Genomic DNA, 19,778 nt, shown 5'->3' with positions numbered 1-19,778 from the left:
CATCGCAAGCGCGTTGCTGACCCAATCCCCAATCCCCCCAGGAGCTCTGGTCACCTTACTCACCAACAGGAACACAATACTGCTTGAAAACCGTATTATTTTGCTGTGATCTTCTGTAAGGTCGAGGTACTACCCCAGTCGGGCTGCTCCATATTTTGAGTAGGAAATTCCTGCTGTGCCCTACCTCAGTTAAAAAATTAAAGTTTCATTTCGAACCGACTTCAAAAAAGGAGGACCATATATATACAGTCAAATTGGGACTCCTTAGACTCAGGAGTTTTGTACCTTACTTTGGAACACAACACTATTTAAGAGCATTCTTTTACACCAATACATATAATAAAAATACAACGGATCGCCGTCTGTAAATGGAAGATAAACGAGAAAAAAATATTATTGAAATTAAAACAATGATTTTTAGAATGTTTTTTCTGTTTGTCTGTGCCTGTGTGGTTTATCTCAGAAACGGCTAATCTGATTTACGGTTTTCACTACTATATTGTGGTAAGCTTTATTTAACATTTATTGTTTAATTCAATTATGCCTATTTAAAGAATCACGTTGAACATGTAAATACCCAAACGACGGTGTTTATAATGCAAAATAAACCAAAATGTATATCCAAAATTTCTGTCTAAAGTCACTATTCCACGCGGACGAAGTCGCGGGCACAGCTAGTTACAGCTAAATAGATAATTTGTGACAACTTAGAACACTATTCATACCAACATACAAATATCGGAACGTGCTCTAAATATGTATTTTTCATTCTCTTCTCATCTATATGACGTACGTCGGAGAGCACGTTAAGCCGTCGGTCCCGATTGTTGTCTGTACAACTGATAGCGATCATTAAGTACCCATAGTAGGAAATATATCCGCCAACATGCATTGGAACAGCGTGTAAGATTAAGCTCTGATCCTTTTCCTACACGGGGCAAGAGGCCTATGCGCAGCAGTGGGATATTACAGGCGGAAGCGACCTATTATAATTTAGTGCTCTTTAGGCTTGTCTGTACAATGTTTAATCTTATTACAGTGAACACAGCATGCAAGTTTGACATGTTCAGCTTAAAATAATCACAGAATATCACAAAACTATTCAACCAATCCATGAATAATATTCTTGGGCGTGGCCAAAGAGCCATTGAAAATATCAAAGTTTGGACATAAACCATTATAGGATGACAGAATTCTATATTTATTTATTTATTTATTTATTTATTACAGTTTACATTTATTGCACTTACAGTTTACAACCAAGGCGTACAATAAACAAGCATAAATTAATAACATTACAACAAATACACTAAAGAAATAACAATTTATCTTATGATACGAGTATACACATTAACATAATTCTAAATACTTAAAACAAGATTTAACAAATTCAGACGAATTCATAGCGAATATATCAATACTACTATTGGAGGCCAACATATCATTAAGTAAGCGAAGGGCTGACTGCGTTGGGGCGCTCCGAGCCGCTTGCGTCCGCACACACTCCACCGCGAACAGCGGCCGGGAGCGCCTCGTGACCGCACAGCGCGGTGCGCATATACCACATGCCCCCAATGTCGTAGGGTTATCTATTTTATTATTTAGTAAATGGTAGTAGTGGAGCACAAGGGCACACTTTCGCCTTAGCTCAAGTGTATCCAAGCCCACCATACCATTCACATAAAGAGAGGGATACAAATAAGGATAGTAACCATATCGTTTAAAGAACAAACAACGGGCAAATTTTTTTTGCACTCGCAATTAATAACGAATAGATTGGAGATTTAATGAAAGCTCAACTCTGTTTTTTTAATAGTATCGTAAAGTATTTTTAAGTCAATTAAATAATGATAGCTAGCGGGATTCCCAAGTAGTGTTGGGGAATTCCACACAATGTATCTGGCAATACCGTTTATATGTGGACGTATTATTTGTTAATCTTAAAACTACTTCGAGTAGCTTATTATTTTCTCAATATCTATCTTTATTTTTTAAGCTGTGTGGCTACGCCAATAAATAATATAGCCACCCCTTCTCTTCCCGTGAGTGTTGTATGAGGCGACTAAGGGATAACACAGTTCCGCTAACACCTTGGAAGACCTTGTCCAGCAGTAGACTGTGATAGGCTAAAATAATGATGACGATGATGATGAATGATGATTTATATTAATTATAATACATACACATTTATACCATTCTGTTCTATACATAGCCGCCATCTATCGATAGTAACAGGATTACGTTGCCGTAGAAATTTAGTACTTCTCATTAAAATAATTGTGTTTGCTGGCAAACGAAAAAAAAACTGACGTCAATGACATCGACAAGTAAAACAACGTAGGTACACGAAAAAATAGTCAAGTAAATACGCATTATCAAAGATTACTCTAAAAGTTGTAATCAGATCTCGATGTAATTTAAATGTGACGACATGATAAACACCGACTTTTGATTAAATTAAAAATTATCAAAATCGGTACACCCAGTAAAAAGTTATGCGGATTTTCGAAAGTTTCCCTCGATTTCTCCGGGATCCCATCATCAGATCCTCCCTTCCAACCTCCTTATATCTCCATTCCCTGTCCTGATATCTCCTTTCCAACAAAAAAAGAATTATCAAAATCAGTTCATGAACGACGAAGATATTCCCAAAAATACATTAAAAAAAATATATACGGTCAAATTGAGTAACCTGTCTTTTAAGTCGGTTAAAAACAGCGAGATGTACTTATGACAGTCCTCTATTGATATTAACTTTGCACTACTTAAATAATTCTTAAGGGACCGAAGATGGAAATCTGAAGGTGCAAGATCGGGGCTATATATGGTGAATGCGTTAAGACTTCCCAGTCAAACTCTCTCAATTTTTGTTGATCGGCTTAATATGTCTTTGGATATGTATAGATTAATGATATTTTCAGAAATTGAGCACGCCACTATTGAGGTTAGAGGTGGCGAAGGGTTAGACCTTGAAAGATACACATCGTCTGAGGCAGGAGCTAAACAAGGCATTAGATGGGATGACAACAATCGTCCAGCTTACAAAGGTCGAAAATTTTCGTATTTCTGAACTGAACGACTCTATCACCAAAGTAGTTGTGGTCCAGGCAAAGCAAGTGAGTGCGACGCTGGGTCCGTCAAGAAACAAAGAAAGAAACAAAAAAATGAAGATAGAAAGATATTAATTTCTAAAAGAAAGAAAAAATAAGGAAAGAATGGAGAAAGAATGAAAGAAAGGTAGAATTCCTGAAAGAAAGAAAGAAATTTAGTATTTGGGCACTTGCATGTTACCTAATCCCAGCCACCAGGAACTTGGCTAAGGTCGAAGTAATTGGTTAGAGTTCTACCTGGGCCTAGATATCGGAGCAGCGCCCCATACACTAACTCAAGTGTATCGGACACACTAATCAGACCTGACCAACTACTGTTCTACCGATGTAGCCTCGAGACGAGTGTATCGTCCTCCTCCTCCAATCGATATTATTATATTCCTATCCGATAGTCGTGGGGTTCCGACCGTTCGCGGATATTCGGAAGATACTAGGAAGAAGAGATTGTTCTTGAATTGTTGTAGTTTCCTCCAGATAACAGAGGCAACTCAACCGTCATGACATTACGGTAGTATACGCAAGCGACCACCTTGATAAGGCGGACAACCCAGGATGTTAGTGGGTATTCTAGTATGTTCTGTCCATACCAACAAGTCTAATATCTTAAGTGTAAAAGCAATAAGACTAGCGTTAATAAAGAGGTCTAGATAACTCAATGTATATATGTATCTTAGAATGTATAACTTACTATTTACATGTTTATTTATATAATAAAGACATACACAGTGTACAGTTAGAAACGTATTGAAATATGTACAAAGTAGTAATTATTGTTTTAAACTATACTAAAAAAATAGCATTTGAAATCGAACATATACAATAGCTATACTTGAGCAATAATAAATTAGCTTATACTATAAGTACGAAGATACATCTCTAGTTAATTTTTTTTAAGCTAAGTTAGGTAATAGTTGCATGGCAGTGGTAGAGGTGGTGATAGCAGTAGTGGTAATGGTGATGGTGTCAGTGCAAGTGCGCGCGCACGAGGCTCTGGTGTGGCTGCAGTGCGGTGAAGGCGGTGAGCGCGTGCAGGTTGCAGGACGCGCCATTCGCTGCGAGCGGGCCCGTTGACGTCACACCCCTCAACGTGTACCGCAGCGTCGCCTCCGCGTATGAAGGGAAAGCGAGCCCGCCACCGCTGTCGCCCTTGCACAGCGCCGTACCTGAATAAATCTCACGATTACGTCCCGTCGTGTGACACCGCGTCGTGTCCTGACGTTACACCTCGTGATGCCACGCGGTGTCACATGACGTGATGCTATGTCGTGTCGCGCGACGTTACACCGCGTCGTGTCACGTAACATGCCACCTCGTCTTGTACCGGGACACATCGTCACGATTAAGGAATAAAGATGGTTAATGGTACAGTGTTTCATGCTTGGCTTGACTATATTTATAATTATTGACATTTTGTGGGAGTTGGCCCCTTAAAAAACAAATAAAGTGCTTGGTACACAAATATTAGGAGTAAAAACCCCTTACGCCTAAAGAAACAAATAAAGTGCTTGGTATACAAATATTAGGTGTAAAATAATATAAACATCGCTGAGAGAGACGCTTTACAGCCTCTTTATCTAAATATGTAAGATGTAAGAGTAATGTAACGATATTTTTTTAAATATGTAAGACAAACGAGAGGACGGTATCATCTGATATTTAATTTCTACCATCATTCATTGATATCTATAAAATTAGACACGATGAAACCCGTATTGTCGGTCGCTTATTAGCTGGCAATCATCCAGGTAATTAAAGAGACTGAATATTCATAGCACACTCCATCCGTAGTACGAGAGGTCTGTCCTGTTACTCTTCTTGAGGATATGGTGAATTACTTCTAATGAAGACGACATTATACTAGTGGCATAAGAGAGAGAGAGAATTAATGCGTTGGAAATGAAGTCAATTCAGGACTACACGTCTAAACACGAGACCCGGAATACAATTAGCACCACTGGACTCCTTAAACGTTGGGCATTGGGGGTAGGGTCGGTAACACTTGCGATGCTTTTAGTGTTGCCTATAAGCTACGGTAATCATTTACCATCAGGTGAGCTGTACGCTTGTTTGCCAACCAAGTTGTATGAACATTCCTAGCTATCGTTGATGAAAAATTAACTCACTATTCAAGTAGCCAGCGCAGAACTTGTTGCCGATGAGGAAGGGGGAATACTCCGGGGGCGTGACCCGCATACACTCCTCCCAGTCCACGTACGGCAGCTCAACGACCTTCAGCTCAGCTGACTCCGATTCTCGCTGGTCGCTGGTGAGACCAAATCCCGCCACCTAATACAATCATATCGAAATCAAAATATTTAATTCATTACTGCTTTAAAAATAAAGCCGCCTCTTTTTGGCATTCTCTGTAAATATTGTTAGTCTCTCTGTACTTGTGATATTTTTAGAGTGCAATAAAGAGAAGTCTAGTACATTTTTTTTTTTGGTATCGCAGGGGAATCCATTTACGGGTGATATCCAGGATGCCTGGGTAGGCATTCCTAGACCGTATGTCGGCTTCAGCACTTAGGGGTGCAATACCGACCAAAACCCCTGCGGGAGCCTTCAACTGCATTAATTGGAGGGTCTCGGATCTGTAGGCAAGTCTAGTACATAGGTCAGTCTAGTCAAATACGCATTATTATATATTTATTACCATAAAAACAACTATATCGATGGATATCTAACATTTGACTCGGAGTGTCTCATCGTTCAGTTCACGAACAGAAGACAGTCTTCTTTAGTGCAAGATAAAATAAATAAAGTGTAGAAGTGTTAAGTCCTCAATAAATATCTATATAATTATGACAGTGGCGTGGTTTTTGCCACTCGGTGACTACCACCGAAATTTTGCCGAACCTGCCAATTCATTTAGTTTTTTTTTTTACCAAATGAATTTAACATACTTATTGCAAGCAGAATTTCTATTATGATCATTAACCGAATTCAAAAATTGAGGAAGATCTGAATTCTACTGTATTTTTATGTGTCTTAAAATGCAGACGCACAAAATAAACTCATTTCTGCGTAGGATGAAGGTCAGCGCTCAATATTCGTGCCAAAATCGAAATAAAAAACAACTTCATTTAAATAGGCTTCAAAAGCACCTTTGAATCGTCATCTTACAGATTAAAATTTCAGTTACCGTTAAAATTTAAGTTATCGCCGATTCAGAATGTAGATTCTGCAGTGAAGATCGGCAAGAAACTCCACAGTGAGTCTTTTAAAAAACGGCGCCATTATCTATACCTTTACATAACTAGTTCAAGTACTAACCTTTCCTTTATTTCCAGGACGCAGTTGGAACTCGTTGAACTTTGGCAAGAAGTCCACACAGACCGGTCTGACGTATGGTCGAAATAAAAATTTCCCGGAAACTCTTATGATGGCCAAATCGTCTTGGTACAGTAGTTCGGCACCAGCGAACCGGTTTGCTAGGATTATCTCCTTTATCTAAAATATAAAAGTGTGTGTGACTGAATTTCACTTCTTAAAAATAATTGCCTCGATATTTAAACATATTTGATATCTCTTTCTCGCATGTGATGTTAGATTAAAACGCCACTTCCAGGCCAGGTAGTTACTATTTCACATGACCATGAGAACGAAGTCTAAGGCTTATATGCCCAGCAATGAGATATTACGGGTAGAATCGTGATCGTAATCGAGTGAGTATAACATTGTCATCAATGTCATTATTAATTTACTTGTACACGGGTGGCAAACAAGCTTACAGGTCATCGGATGGTAGGCGATTACCGTAAACTATAGACATCTGCAACACCAGAAACATCGCAAGCGCATTGCTCAGGAGCTCTGGTCACCTTACTCACAAACAGGAACCCAATACTGCTTGAAAGCAGTATTATTTAGCTGTGATCTTCTGTTTGGTCGAGGTACTACCCCAGTCGGACTGTTTTTTTTAAGTAGGAAATTTCCTGTTGTGCCCTACCTCAGTTAATACAACGTGTAGTCGACAAAATAGTCAAGTACATACGCATTATTAGAGATTACTAAAAAAGTACTAGTCAGATCTCAATTAAATTTTAACGAGAAGAATAATTGAAATCGGTAAACTCAGTCAAAGCTTGTGAGGTAACGCACCTATATATATATATATATTACTATTTTTATTATTATATATTATAGTCCTATTTTTTCGCCTACCTGCGTTTCTGATATTCCAATGTTACCCGCAGTAGAGCAGCGTTGTGGATTAAGCGTCGATCTTCCTCTTATATGGAGAAAGCCAGAAGTATGAAGTTACAGGCTGAATCATGATTTGTCGATATAAATTATTTTACACAGTAATTTAACAGTACTAACCGGTAAGAACTGCGCGTAGGGGAGGTCTCGACGGTCGTCCCAGGCGCGGTACAGCTTCCCTGCTACGGCTGCGAATAGCTCCGGAGGTAGGGCGCCGTAGCCCTCCATCCAGAAACAATGAGCCGCTATACACAACACACAAGTAGTAATAGAGGGGGCGGGGGTAAAGATGATATACAAGAAGTAGCAACTAAGGTAAGGCACAGCAAATTACCTGCTCAAAATATAAAGCAGCCCGACTGGAGTAGTACCTCGACTTTACAGAAGATCACGACTAAATAATACTGTTTTCAGGCAGTGTTGTGTTCCTGCTGGTGAGTAAGGTAACCAGAGCTCCTGGGGGGACTTGGGGGTAGGGTCGACAACGCGCTTGCAATACTTCTGGTGTTGTAGACGTCTATGAGCTACGGTAACCGCTGACCCTCAGGTGAGCCGCACGCTTGTTTGCTGATCAAGTTGTAAAAAAAGCAATGTAATATATAGATTTTACATACTATTTATTGCATTTAAAACACAAAAAAAATCATCATTCCAGCCTATTGTAGTCCACTGCTAGACATAGGCCTGCACAAGTTCGCGTAAAAAATGCGTGAACTCATGTGTGTTGTCCATAGTCACCACGCTGGGCAGGCGGGTTGGTGACCGCAGGGCTGGCTTTGTCGCAACGAATACGCTGCTGCCCGTCTTCGGCCTGTGTGTTTCAAAGCCAGCGGTCAGATAGTGATCCCGCCATCGGTCAGCTTCTTAAGTTCCAAGGTGGTATTTTGATTCAATACAGCCGCAGCTCTAGAAAAGGTCAAACGTTTGAAATGTTCTTCTATAAGTCATCGGAATCTGATTCAAATTTTGAAGAAGATATTCAATTTTTCATGCTCGCAACTGTTTTAAAAAAAGAAAGAAAGAGAAGGAGATTTTGGATTCATCCAATCAATAGACAGATATATTGTATATTATATTGTTTATGTTTTATATTATAAATAACATTATATTGTCGTACAATTTCAATTAAGTCATCCATTTTTAAGAGCCAAATAAACTATTTTTTTACAATTTACGTAAATAAACAAACGACGCTGATGCGTCATGACACAATACTGTTCACATTAATCTGACGTGTTGTGATGGCGCTGTTTCAGCACCCCCGGAACCCGCTTATCTGATGCGAATCGGGATCGGTTCTGATGCGACACATCAGAAGCCATCACGACGTGACATAACACATACATAAATGTCAACGTTGTCATATAAAATGTATAATAGCGATTCTGTTCTGATGCGTCACGACACGACACGTCAGTCAAATATAGATCCACCTTTATTTAAAAATGAAGCGTATTGCTAGATTTTGTAGGTGTTCTAAGTTCTAATTTATTCAGTAGCCTTTGTCACATCCAAATATTTGCAATCCAATCATTTTATATCTATTGGTGGTGATACTGACCGGATATGAAGACTTCATCACTGATGAGAGAGCCTCCGCAGATCTGTTGGAAGCGTCCTTTTAGCTGCGAGTAGACGGTGACATGCCAAGGGACTTCGCCCCGCCTAGCCTGGGATCCTCCTGCGATCAGGGGCTCCGCCACCGGTGTCAATGTCCCGCACTCTGTATCACTCATTAAGTTGTAACGCAAGTCATTGTAACAGGAAAAGCTAACTTATAGTTACATACATGCACTCTACATAAAGGCACATAAACACAAGTGGTTGTGGGTTCGACTACCACTCGGATTTATGTGTTATACAAATATTCGCCTCCAGTCTGGGCGTTTGTTCTTATGGATCTTCTCACCGTACCTTGGAGAGCACGTAAAGTTATTGTTACCGGTTGTTACCAAACAGCGACGTAGATACCAATATCCATCTATTGGAGCAGCGTGGTGGATTAAGCTGCAATCCTTCACCTACATGGAGAAAAAGGCCTATGCCCATCAGTAGCATATAAATAGAATTCAAATTATCTTGTTATTATTTATCATTAAGTTATACTGACCAGGCTGGCAGATAGGCGTGTGGCTCCAGCGACCATCCACACAGACCATGTAGGACAGAGTTATAGGGCTGTAGTAGTTAGGGCGCCGACACTCGGGCTGGACCATCGTACCCTCCGCCTCCAGTGAAGAGCACTCCCTGGTGCCCTCCATTTTGGCATCGCGTATGATGCACCGGTACTCCACGCTCTCAGACGGAGGAAGCTCGCAAGCCTCTGGACAATTAATTATTAATTTAAATAATGGTTGCTAACAAGGCACAAAATAAAATTAACCAATAGTTTAGGTACATTTGTTTCATAAGTAATTGTTGCTCAAATTATACGCAATACTGCATTCATTAATACAACGACTAACAATAAATATATAACTGGTAAATAATTTATAATATACACATGCGGTCGTCTGTTCCTTATAGTAAGGAATTTAATGCTTGTTTTATAGGTAACAGCCGACTGTTATAGCTAAATATTTTTTTGATAAAAATACATAGAAATAATTCATATATCTATAATATATATAAAAGCGAAAGGTCACTCACTCATCACGAAATCTCCGAAACTATAACACCTACAAACTTGAAATTTGGCAGGTAGGCTCCTTATAGGACGTAGACATCCGCTAAGAACGGATTTTACGAAACTCGACCCCTAAGGGGGTAAAACGGGGGTTGCAAGTTTGTATGAAAGTCCTATGTTTTTGAAGTAAGAGACTTGAAAATTAAAATGTATCCTCTATAGATGGTGAAAAGGTGTCCAAATAATGTATTTTTAGAAATACACTCCCTTTTGGGGTTAAAACGGTGGATGGTAGGTTGACTCATTCGTCATGAAATCTCCGAAAGTATAACAGTTACAAACTTGAAATTTTGCAGGTAGGTTCCTTATAGAGCGTAAACATATGATAAGAACTGATTTTACGAAACTCGACCCCTAAGGGGATAAAACGGGGGTTGGAAGTTTGTATGAAAGTCCTATGTTTTTGAAGTAAGAGACTTAAAATTTAAAATGTATACTCTATAGATAGTGAGGAGGTATCTCAAATAATGTATCTTTAGAAATCAACTCCCTTTTGGGGTTAAAACAGGGGATGGTAGGTTGACACATTCATCATGAAATCTCCGAAACTATAACACCTACAAACTTAAAATTTAGCAGGTAGACTCCTTATAGGACGTAGACATCCGCTAAGAACGGATTTTACGAAACTCGACCCCTAAGGGGGTAAAACGGGGGTTGCAAGTTTGTATGAAAGTCCTATGTTTTTGAAGTAAGAGACTTGAAAATTAAAATGTATCCTCTATAGATGGTGAAAAGGTGTCCAAATAATGTATTTTTAGAAATACACTCCCTTTTGGGGTTAAAACGGGGTATGGTAAGTTGACTCACTCATCATGAAATCTCCGAAACTAGACCAACTACAAATACGAAATTTGGCAGGTAGGTTTCTTATAGGGCGTAAACATCCGCTAAGAACGGATTTTACGAAACTCGACCCCTAAGGGGATAAAATGGGGGTTGCAAGTTTGTATGAAAGTCCTACATTTTTGAAGTAAGAGACTTGAAATTTAAAATGTATGCTCTATAGATGGTGAGGAGGTGTCCAAATAATGTATCTTTAGAAATCAACTCCCTTTTGGGGTTAAAACGGTGGATGGTAGGTTGACTCACTCGTCATGAAATCTCCGAAAGTATAACAGTTACAAACTTGAAATTTTGCAGGTAGGTTCCTTATAGAGCGTAAACATATGATAAGAACTGATTTTACGAAACTCGACCCCTAAGGGGATAAAACGGGGGTTGGAAGTTTGTATGAAAGTCCTATGTTTTTGAAGTAAGAGACTTGAAATTTAAAATGTATGCTCTATAGATGGTGAGGAGGTGTCCAAATAATGTATCTTTAGAAATCAACTCCCTTTTGGGGTTAAAACGGGGGATGGTAGGTTGACTCATTCATTACGAAATCTCCGAAACTAGACCAACTTCAAATTCGAAATTTGGCAGGTAGATTTCTTATAGGGCGTAAATATCCGCTAAGAACGGATTTTACGAAACTCGACCCCTAAGGGGATAAAATGGTGGTTGGAAGTTTATATGAAAGTCCTATGTTTTTTAAGTAAGAGACTTGAAATTTGAAATGTATGCTCTATAGATGGTGAGGAGGTGTCCAAATAATGCATCGTAATCTATATATATAAAAGAGAAAGGTCACTGACTCACTCATCACGAGAACCCAAAAATTGCTGGAGGGTCCATCCATCCAGGATGGATAAAGATGAAATTTGGCAGAGAGGTGGATTATAGTTAGTAAACGTCCGCTAAGAATGGATTTTGCGATATTCCACCGCTAAGAGGGTTTAATTGGGGTTGATAGTTTGTATGAAACATATACAGCAGCTATAAGTTCGTCGATAGGTTATTTATACTGCAGCCTGAAAATAAAACTAAGAATGTGGTGTATAGAGAGGTTTTATAAAAACAACTATTAAATTATACTAAATTGTGCCTTTTAAAAAGTTGTAAAGTGTAATAAGCATTTCAAGTGATTGAAATAAAAAAAAATGCGTTAAACATCTTAATAGTAATGCATATCTTCATAACCACGCGGATGTAGTCGTGGGCAACAGTTAGTGTATTATAAAACAATGCCCCCAAAAGTGTATGTGATCGATTTCCTCAAAATATACTGAACGGATTTTCATGTGATTCAAGAGGAAGGTTTACGGAACGGCTAAGACGATTTTGATGAGAGTTTCGCTGGAAGTTTGCCGGGAAAACTTTGTGACACACTGATTTCAACGCGGGCGAAGCCGCGGGCACAGCTAGTAAATATATAATTACAAGTATTACGCCAGTACTGCGTCAAAGAACTAATCAAACTAACAAAAACTTCAAAATGAAAACCAGAAAAAATTAAACTGACAATTCATATAATTAAGGACGCTACGCTTTAGCCTATAATATTCCTCTGCTGGGCATAGGCCTCTTTCCCCATGTAGGAGAAGGATCAAACCTTAATCCACCACGCTGATCTAACGCGGATTGGCGGGTATATTCCCTACTATGAGTGACGATCGCTATTAGGTGTAAATGATAAAAACCAGGACCGACGGCTTAACGTGCTCTCCGAGGCACGGTGGGGAGACCCACAGGGACTGCACAAACACCCAGACCACGGCAAACATCTGTACGGCCAATACAAATGTTTGTCATGTGCGGGGATAGAACTCGCAACCCCCGGCACAATAGCCACAAAACCAGCTGCTGTGACCGTTGCGCTAACGGATCGTCATCATAATATTGATATATTTTCGAATTGTATTGCAAAATATAAAAATGTATTGTATCTATATTGTATCTTTTAACGGCTTGCAATTTATCTATTTTTTTTAACCGCAGTGGAACAGCGTGGTAGATAAGATAACTCTGATGCCTTTTACATAGAGGAAGATGCCTATGCTCAGCAGTGGAATAATACTGGCTGAATCAATAAGTCAAAATTGAGTTCGCGAAAACTGCAATATGCATTAAAATAACATTGAACTTTGCACTGAAGCTGAGACAAATGTTTTACTTAATCTAGCGACAGAGATTAATACCAGAGATCCTTCAGGTGACCATTCCAGGCGTCCTTCCTATTATATTCAGCGTTAATCTCACTTAAGGGGAGGCTCCAGGTAAATCTCACTAAATCTCACCTAAGGGAGGCGTCTAACTGATGTTCCACGGGCCTCGAGGGGGACCCCGTCCAGGTACACAGGTTACTCTGGATGGGGTCCAGGTCCGGGTTGGGGCCTAGATGAGGTACCTGGGTCTCACCCTGGACGGGAGGTGGGCTTTCGGGGCTCATTTTAACCAGCTAGCTCCGAGAGTCGTGAGAGCCGCCGCCTCACTGGGGAGGCTGCTGCCGAACGTGGGTGGTCCGAGTGCCCATTGCCGTCGGCTGTACTCTGGAGTCATCCGGAGTATGGCCATGTACGGGGCACCCATCTGGGCGGACGCCCTCGGTCGCGCCAACAAAATCCAGCTGCGACGTCCGCAGCGGGTCATCGCGACGAGGGCGATACGCAGTTACCGGACGGTGTCCTGGACGGCGGCGTGCGTGCTGGCCGGCGATCCCCCCTGGGAATTACAGACGGAGATCCTCGCCGAAATTTACCACTTCGTGGTGGCGAGGAGATCCCGGGGGGAGCCCCCAACGTTGGAGGAGGTCGCACGCATGCGGAGGCAGGCGCAGGACACCCTGTTGCAGCGGTGGACGGAGGACCTGGCCCCACCGGTCCCCGGGCAGTGGACGGTGGACGCGATCAGGCCGGTCCTTCAAAAGTGGGTGAGGCGGCGGTTCGGGCCGCTGACCTTCCGTTTGGTGCAGGTATTTTCCGGACACGGGTGCTTCGGCAAGTACCTGCACCAAATCGCGAGACGGGAGGCGACTCCAGCCTGCCACGAGTGTGGGGCACCAGAGGATACGGCGCTCCACACGCTGGAGGTGTCCGCCGCGTGGGATTGGGAAGCCATGCTCGACAGTGAGAAATCGTGGCATGCGGCGGTCTCCTTCTACGAAGAGGTAATGACGCAGAAGGAGACCGCGGAGCGGGCCAGGGAGAATGACGTCTCCGCTGACCCACTCCGGCGCAGACGTACGGGGGCAAGGAGGAGACGGTTTGCCCACCTCCTCCCCCCCTCGTAATAGTGGGGTCGCCGGCCGATAGTCGGGGGACTTCAGCCGGCCGGGCGACACGGCCCCACACTTCTGAGGGGTGGCCTTGTTGTGAGCGAGGCCACCCAACCATTGTGCCGGGGCCCAGAGGCTTTATCCGGGCCTACCGCCGGGGTGAGATGGCGAATGCTAACGCGACCCCATCTCGCCCCATTCAGGCTGACGACAGCTCACACTTGGTGGTTTTTAGTCAGTAGGAGTCTGCCATAACCCTCTGGCGCCCCCGTGCTGGAGGGTATCCATGATGGATTTTCCCCACGTAAAAAAAAAGGCGTCTAACTGATCGAAAAATAGCTCGCGTAATTAATGGATGTCCCCTTATCATTATTATAATTACATATACTGAGCTTAGGGCACAGAAGGGAATATCCGGCTAAGATCTAGATTAGGTAAAACCGAATTTCGGGACCGTGGGGGGATGGGGGAGGGGAGGGTGGGGAACACTACCCCTGGTACTACTATCACACCTCGGAACCCCATGGTTATGGAGATATCGATGGTTAAAGTTTTGAGGTTAGAAGAAGAGTTGGTCATTCATTAGTTAAGTGGCCTCCAATTTATGGGGTGAAATGGGGGTGGGAGGGTAAAGGGTGGTGGCGAGGGTGGGTTTTTTAGCCCCCCGTAGTGTGCGTTTCGCGTAAATCCCGTGGTTTCGAAGATATCGTGTTTGAAGTTTTGGGGTTAACTTTACGTGATTCAGAGATATTACAATACCTTAGAGCTCCGTGTCTGACTCCACCTTAACTCCGGTGCAGCGGGAAGTGCACTCATATGCTCCATTCACCAACTTTCACATTTTATTGGTTGAAGGTTGCAGGCGTCTATAGGCTTCAGTAATCGCTTACATTCAAGTAAGCTGTAGGCTTGTTACCTAGTTGTATAAAACTACTCAGTACTTACGGACACACGAAGGTAGCGAGACGGGATACCACAGTCCCCCTATGCAGAACACCACCTCATCGCCAACCACCTTGTATCCTGGCATACAAGTGATATTCAGATACACGGTGGTGATCAATTCGCCAGGTTCGTAAATGTCTGAGTCACCGTTTTTCAAGAATCGGCCATTTTTCGGGTGCGGAGGCAGCATACACATATTCAATATCCTGGAAGTTACAGGTGAAATTAATGAAAGCTGATATTTAATATATGCGTACTTACTGCAAATTGCAGCTTCATCCGTGTGATTCAATCCCGTGGGAATGTCTGGATAAAAATGAGCCTATATGCTATTTTTTGATCTCCAGCTATCTACGTTTAATCATCATTACATTAGTAGTTTTTCCTTACAAAAATAAATAAGAACTAAAGCAACGAAGCACAAAAATTAATGTAGCAAATAAAGCAGTAGCAGGCAAGTTGTATAAAGAAATTAGTTCCATAAATTTAATATAATTTATATACGAATGTTAGGTTAATTAAGACTGAGGCGGAAGTGATCGATAGAAAACAATATTGTCTATTTACAGTAATAACTAGCTGACCCCACAAACGTTGTTTTGCCATAATTATATTTTATTTACCTTCTCAATCCCCCCCCCCCCCCCCCCTATAACTTAGGGGTAGAAAACTGGATGTTGGCCGATTCTCAGACCTACCCGATATGCACACAAAATTTCATAATATTTTATTAATTAACCCTCTTAACTTTACAAACAACCTCTTACATTTATTTTATTAGAAAAAGGTATGAATATTTGTAAAATATTTTCTTCGTCTTTGAAGAAAAATCATAAAATGAGTAAAGTTTTTACTTACTGCACAGCAATGGTTGATGTGGTGGTCGGAGGTTCGTTGGTGGACGTGGTAACAGGCGGAGTACTTCGCTTGCAGAGTATTTCCGATTCATCAGAGCCGTCAGCGCAATCAAAAACCTGAAATGATGTATGAATGAAATATGTTTTGTTGTACACTAAAACACAAAAATGAATAATAATATATAAAAAAAAACGCGACCCTAACACGTAACACATGTAACACAGCAATCTCTTCCAGCCAACCGACTTGACAAAAGACACTATAACACGTGCTGGGTATAGTTGTACATAAAATTAATATGATAAAGGAAAGCGTTATAATAATAATAATAGTAATAAAGCGTTATTTAATTCCATACAAAATTCATCGATCATTATCTCAATTTGCTCAAATCAAAATTTCAATCAATTAAAAAAAAAACAGTACAAAATAAGAAATAATACGTATTAGATTACATTAAATTAGTGATCATTAATTATTAAAACATGCTTTTTCATATAAAATAAATTAAATAAATTTAACGAGTTTAACAAACTAAATAAATTAAATTGAACAAATTTATGAATTAAATTAAACAAATAAAACAAAAATAATTAATTAGCGTTATAATACATACAATAAAATAAAATATCAAAGTGATATAGAGAAGTATACACACGACACGCAGTACATAATATTATATATTCAAATAGAATTATATACAATTTATCATCGGAAATATTAAAACAAATATTTAAACAAATATATGTTTCTGGTTTTGGTGTATGTTCTCCCCTCATAGAGAGACAGATCTCTTTCCCCTGTAAGTCTCCCTACCATGCCTCGGAGAACACGTTATGCTGTCGATCCTGGTTGTTACACCTGATTACTTATCGTAGGGATTAAATCCGCCTGTAGCGCGGTGGATCAAGCTCTGACCCTTCTCGTACAAGGATAAAGAAGACTATGCCCAGCAGTGGGATTTTACAGGCTGAACCAATCAATAAATCAATAGTTTTTTGAATTCGGTTTGACGAATATTAGCAAAAGTAATGTTACTGAAAAAAAAAAATATCCTTAAATATTTCCTCATCCACGTGTATAATTTATTGTATATACAATATAATATTATTGATTTTCTGACTCATAACGAGATTATACACTAATCATTTTCAAACCACATGTTATGGTTTTGGACACTTGAATTATAAAGAGGAAAATTGTAAATAACAATCAATATATATATTGAAAATGTAAGGGATCGCTGTCTGCACACGGAAGATATATGAGAAAAAAATATTATTGGGACCTTTATCAACGCAAATAGCACCCAAAACAATGATTGTTAGAATTTTCGTCTGTTTGTCTGAGCGTTTGTGCTAATCTCAGAAACGGCTTAACCGATTTAGATGTAGTTTTTACTAATATATTATGCACTTTTAACACTTTTAGTGTTAGTTTAATGTCAATCACTTTATAAATAAAAAAGTTATGCCAATTAAAAGAATCACGTTGATCATGTAAATACCCAAACGACGGTGTTTATAATCCAAAAAAATGCTATCCAAAGTCATAAACACTTTTTTTACTAGCCCGTTGACCCTTGGAGCAGAAATGCTCCGAGGGTTGTAGGTTCGATTCCCACCCCGAGTCGGGGTGAAATATAAATATTTATTTATATATTTATAATTTATAAGTATATTTAGTGAAAAAAAAAATAAAGTAGCTATACCGTCGGCTGTTACCTATAACACAAGCATTAAATTGCTTACTTTAGGAACAAACGACCATGTATGTATAAAAAAACAGCCATTTGTTCTTAAGACAAGCAAGTTAATGTTTGTCAAATTAAAAATCACTTTACAAATTAAAATTACATTTGCTTCTAATGAATTGATTACTGATATATATTTATCGCTAATCAATGTATATAAATATCTGTATGTCGGAGACAGACAACAAATTTTTGACTGATTGATTAAGAGTGAAACATCCCACTGCTGGGCATAGGTCTCTTACTCTATTTAGGAGAAGAGTCGCTTAGTCCACCACGCTGCTCCATTGTGAGTTGGCGGATATACTCCCTACTATGAGTAACGATCGCGATCAGGTGTACATGATAACAACCGGGACTAACGGCTTAACGTTCTCTCCGAGGCACGGTGGAGGGACCTAGTAGCTGACGCCTAAATAAAACTTCTTTTTTCTCATTTTGTTTATAATATAATGTATATTTGTGTTTTTATCATTATTTGTTATCTTCAATTTACGTTCATTGCTCACATACTGTGTTCAGTTTATGATAGAATATATATTATATTTTTATTCTTCTTTTTATTTATTTATGTATTTTTTATAATAATACTAATAATAATAATAAATTCTTTATTTTATTATAAGTATTAGAATGTAGACATATATATGTAAGTTTATTACACATCTACACCACCTACCCAATATAAGTTTCCTTTTTATGTCTGGGTTGTCTGGAAGAAATGGCTAATTAGCCATAAGTCCGCCCATTGTACTTCACTGTCTGTAACTATCTTTATGCTTTGTTCGTAATATATTTGTGGTGTACAATAAAGTATAAAATAAATAAATAAAATAAAATGAAAATGTATCTCACGTCATTACAATCAACTCCCTCTTCGACACAGGCCCCATACGCGCACTGGAACAAGTAGGAGGGGCAAATGTTTCCAGCGCAGGCATTCAAGGTTTCATCTGAACCATCTTTACAGTCTCTGATGCCATCACATCTTTTGTATAGCTCCAATAAAGTACCATCGTTACATTTGAATTCATCACTGTAACAAATTATTATATACATATTAAAAGGTTTAGTCAAATCTGGGCAAGAGTTTCCCCTATATACCGCTCGTTTCAGCCTGTAATATCCCACTACTGAGCATAGGCCTCTTTCCCCATATAGGAGAAGGATCAGAGCTTAATCAACCACTCTGCTCGAATGCGGGTTGGCGGATAATATATTCACTATAATAACGATCGCTATCAGGTGTACATGATAACAACCGGGACCGACGGCTTAGCGTGCTCTTCGAGGCACGGTGGGGAGACCCACAAGGACTGCACAAACACCCAGACCACGGCAAACAATGGTATGGTCAATACAAATGTTTGTCATGTGCGGGGATCGAACCGGCAACCGCCGTCGTAACAGGTACAATCCATGGCTGTGACCGTTGCGCCAACGCGGCGTCTATTTACCACTACAGGGTAGTAAACACGAGTGCGCTTCGCCTGATGGCAAGTGGTTACCGTAGCCTATGAATGCCTACAATACCAAACGCGTTGCTAACCCTACCCCCAAGCCTCCTTAGGTGCTCTTACCTTACTCTCCACAGGAACACAACATCTACACTACTAGACACAAAATATGAAGCAGCCCGACTGGGGTAGTACCTCGACCTTACAGAAGATCACAGCAAAATAATACTGTTTTCAAGCAGTATTGTGTTCCTGTTGGTGAGAAAGGTGACCAGAGCTCCTGGGGGGATTGGGTCGGTAACGCGCTTACGATGCTTCTGGTGTTGCAGGTGTCTATAAGCTACGGTAATCGCTTACCATCAGGTGAGCCGTACGCTTGTTTGCCGACCTAGTGACATAAAAAAAAACACACTACTTGAGGGCAATTTTTTTTATCTGTGATCTTCTATAAGCTTGAAATCATTTCCCGCTCCGCTCCTCATCCACGCGTATTAAATGATAACGCCAATTTGTAATTCATTTTACTACCACACAAAAATATGCTATTCCATACTTTTGATATGTTTTAAACATCATCATCATCATCAAATTTTACCCAATAACTGCGCTGTTGTTGTTGCATTTCGGCTGTAACTCGTCTGAGTTGTCGGCGCAGTTCGAGACACCATTG

The 19,778-nt window shown here is 40.2% G+C and overlaps 1 protein-coding gene across 1 annotated transcript; it reads right to left on the bottom strand.

Annotated features, from left to right (window-relative positions):
- Positions 1-3,798: 3,798 nt before the first annotated feature.
- LOC123667282 (modular serine protease-like) lies at positions 3,799-18,710 on the bottom strand. The gene is made up of 9 exons (XM_045601238.1): positions 18,507-18,710; positions 15,899-16,014; positions 15,041-15,246; positions 9,424-9,636; positions 8,875-9,036; positions 7,434-7,558; positions 6,384-6,560; positions 5,234-5,396; positions 3,799-4,273 (listed from the first exon to the last, which is right to left on the bottom strand). Exons 1-9 carry the CDS (start codon positions 18,708-18,710, stop codon positions 4,074-4,076), a joined length of 1,566 nt encoding a protein of 521 aa, XP_045457194.1. The 3' UTR covers positions 3,799-4,073.
- Between the last annotated feature and the right edge of the window lie 1,068 nt (positions 18,711-19,778).

This window comes from Melitaea cinxia, chromosome 27, assembly GCF_905220565.1.
Source record: "Melitaea cinxia chromosome 27, ilMelCinx1.1, whole genome shotgun sequence".
NCBI classification, from domain to species: Eukaryota; Metazoa; Arthropoda; class Insecta; order Lepidoptera; family Nymphalidae; genus Melitaea; species Melitaea cinxia.
The sequence above is the reverse complement of the archived record's forward strand: the minus strand, read 5'-3'. Positions and strand labels throughout refer to the sequence as shown.

Excerpts from the sequence above, each read along its gene's own strand:
- LOC123667282 (XM_045601238.1), bottom strand. The coding sequence starts at position 18,710 with ATGTATATAATAATTTGTTACAGTGATGAATTCAAATGTAACGATGGT. Across the intron at positions 16,015-18,506 it reads AGGGAGTTGATTGTAATGAC|GTTTTTGATTGCGCTGACGG; the intron begins GTGAGATACATT and ends ACATCATTTCAG. Across the intron at positions 15,247-15,898 it reads ACATCAACCATTGCTGTGCA|GATATTGAATATGTGTATGC; the intron begins GTAAGTAAAAAC and ends TGTAACTTCCAG.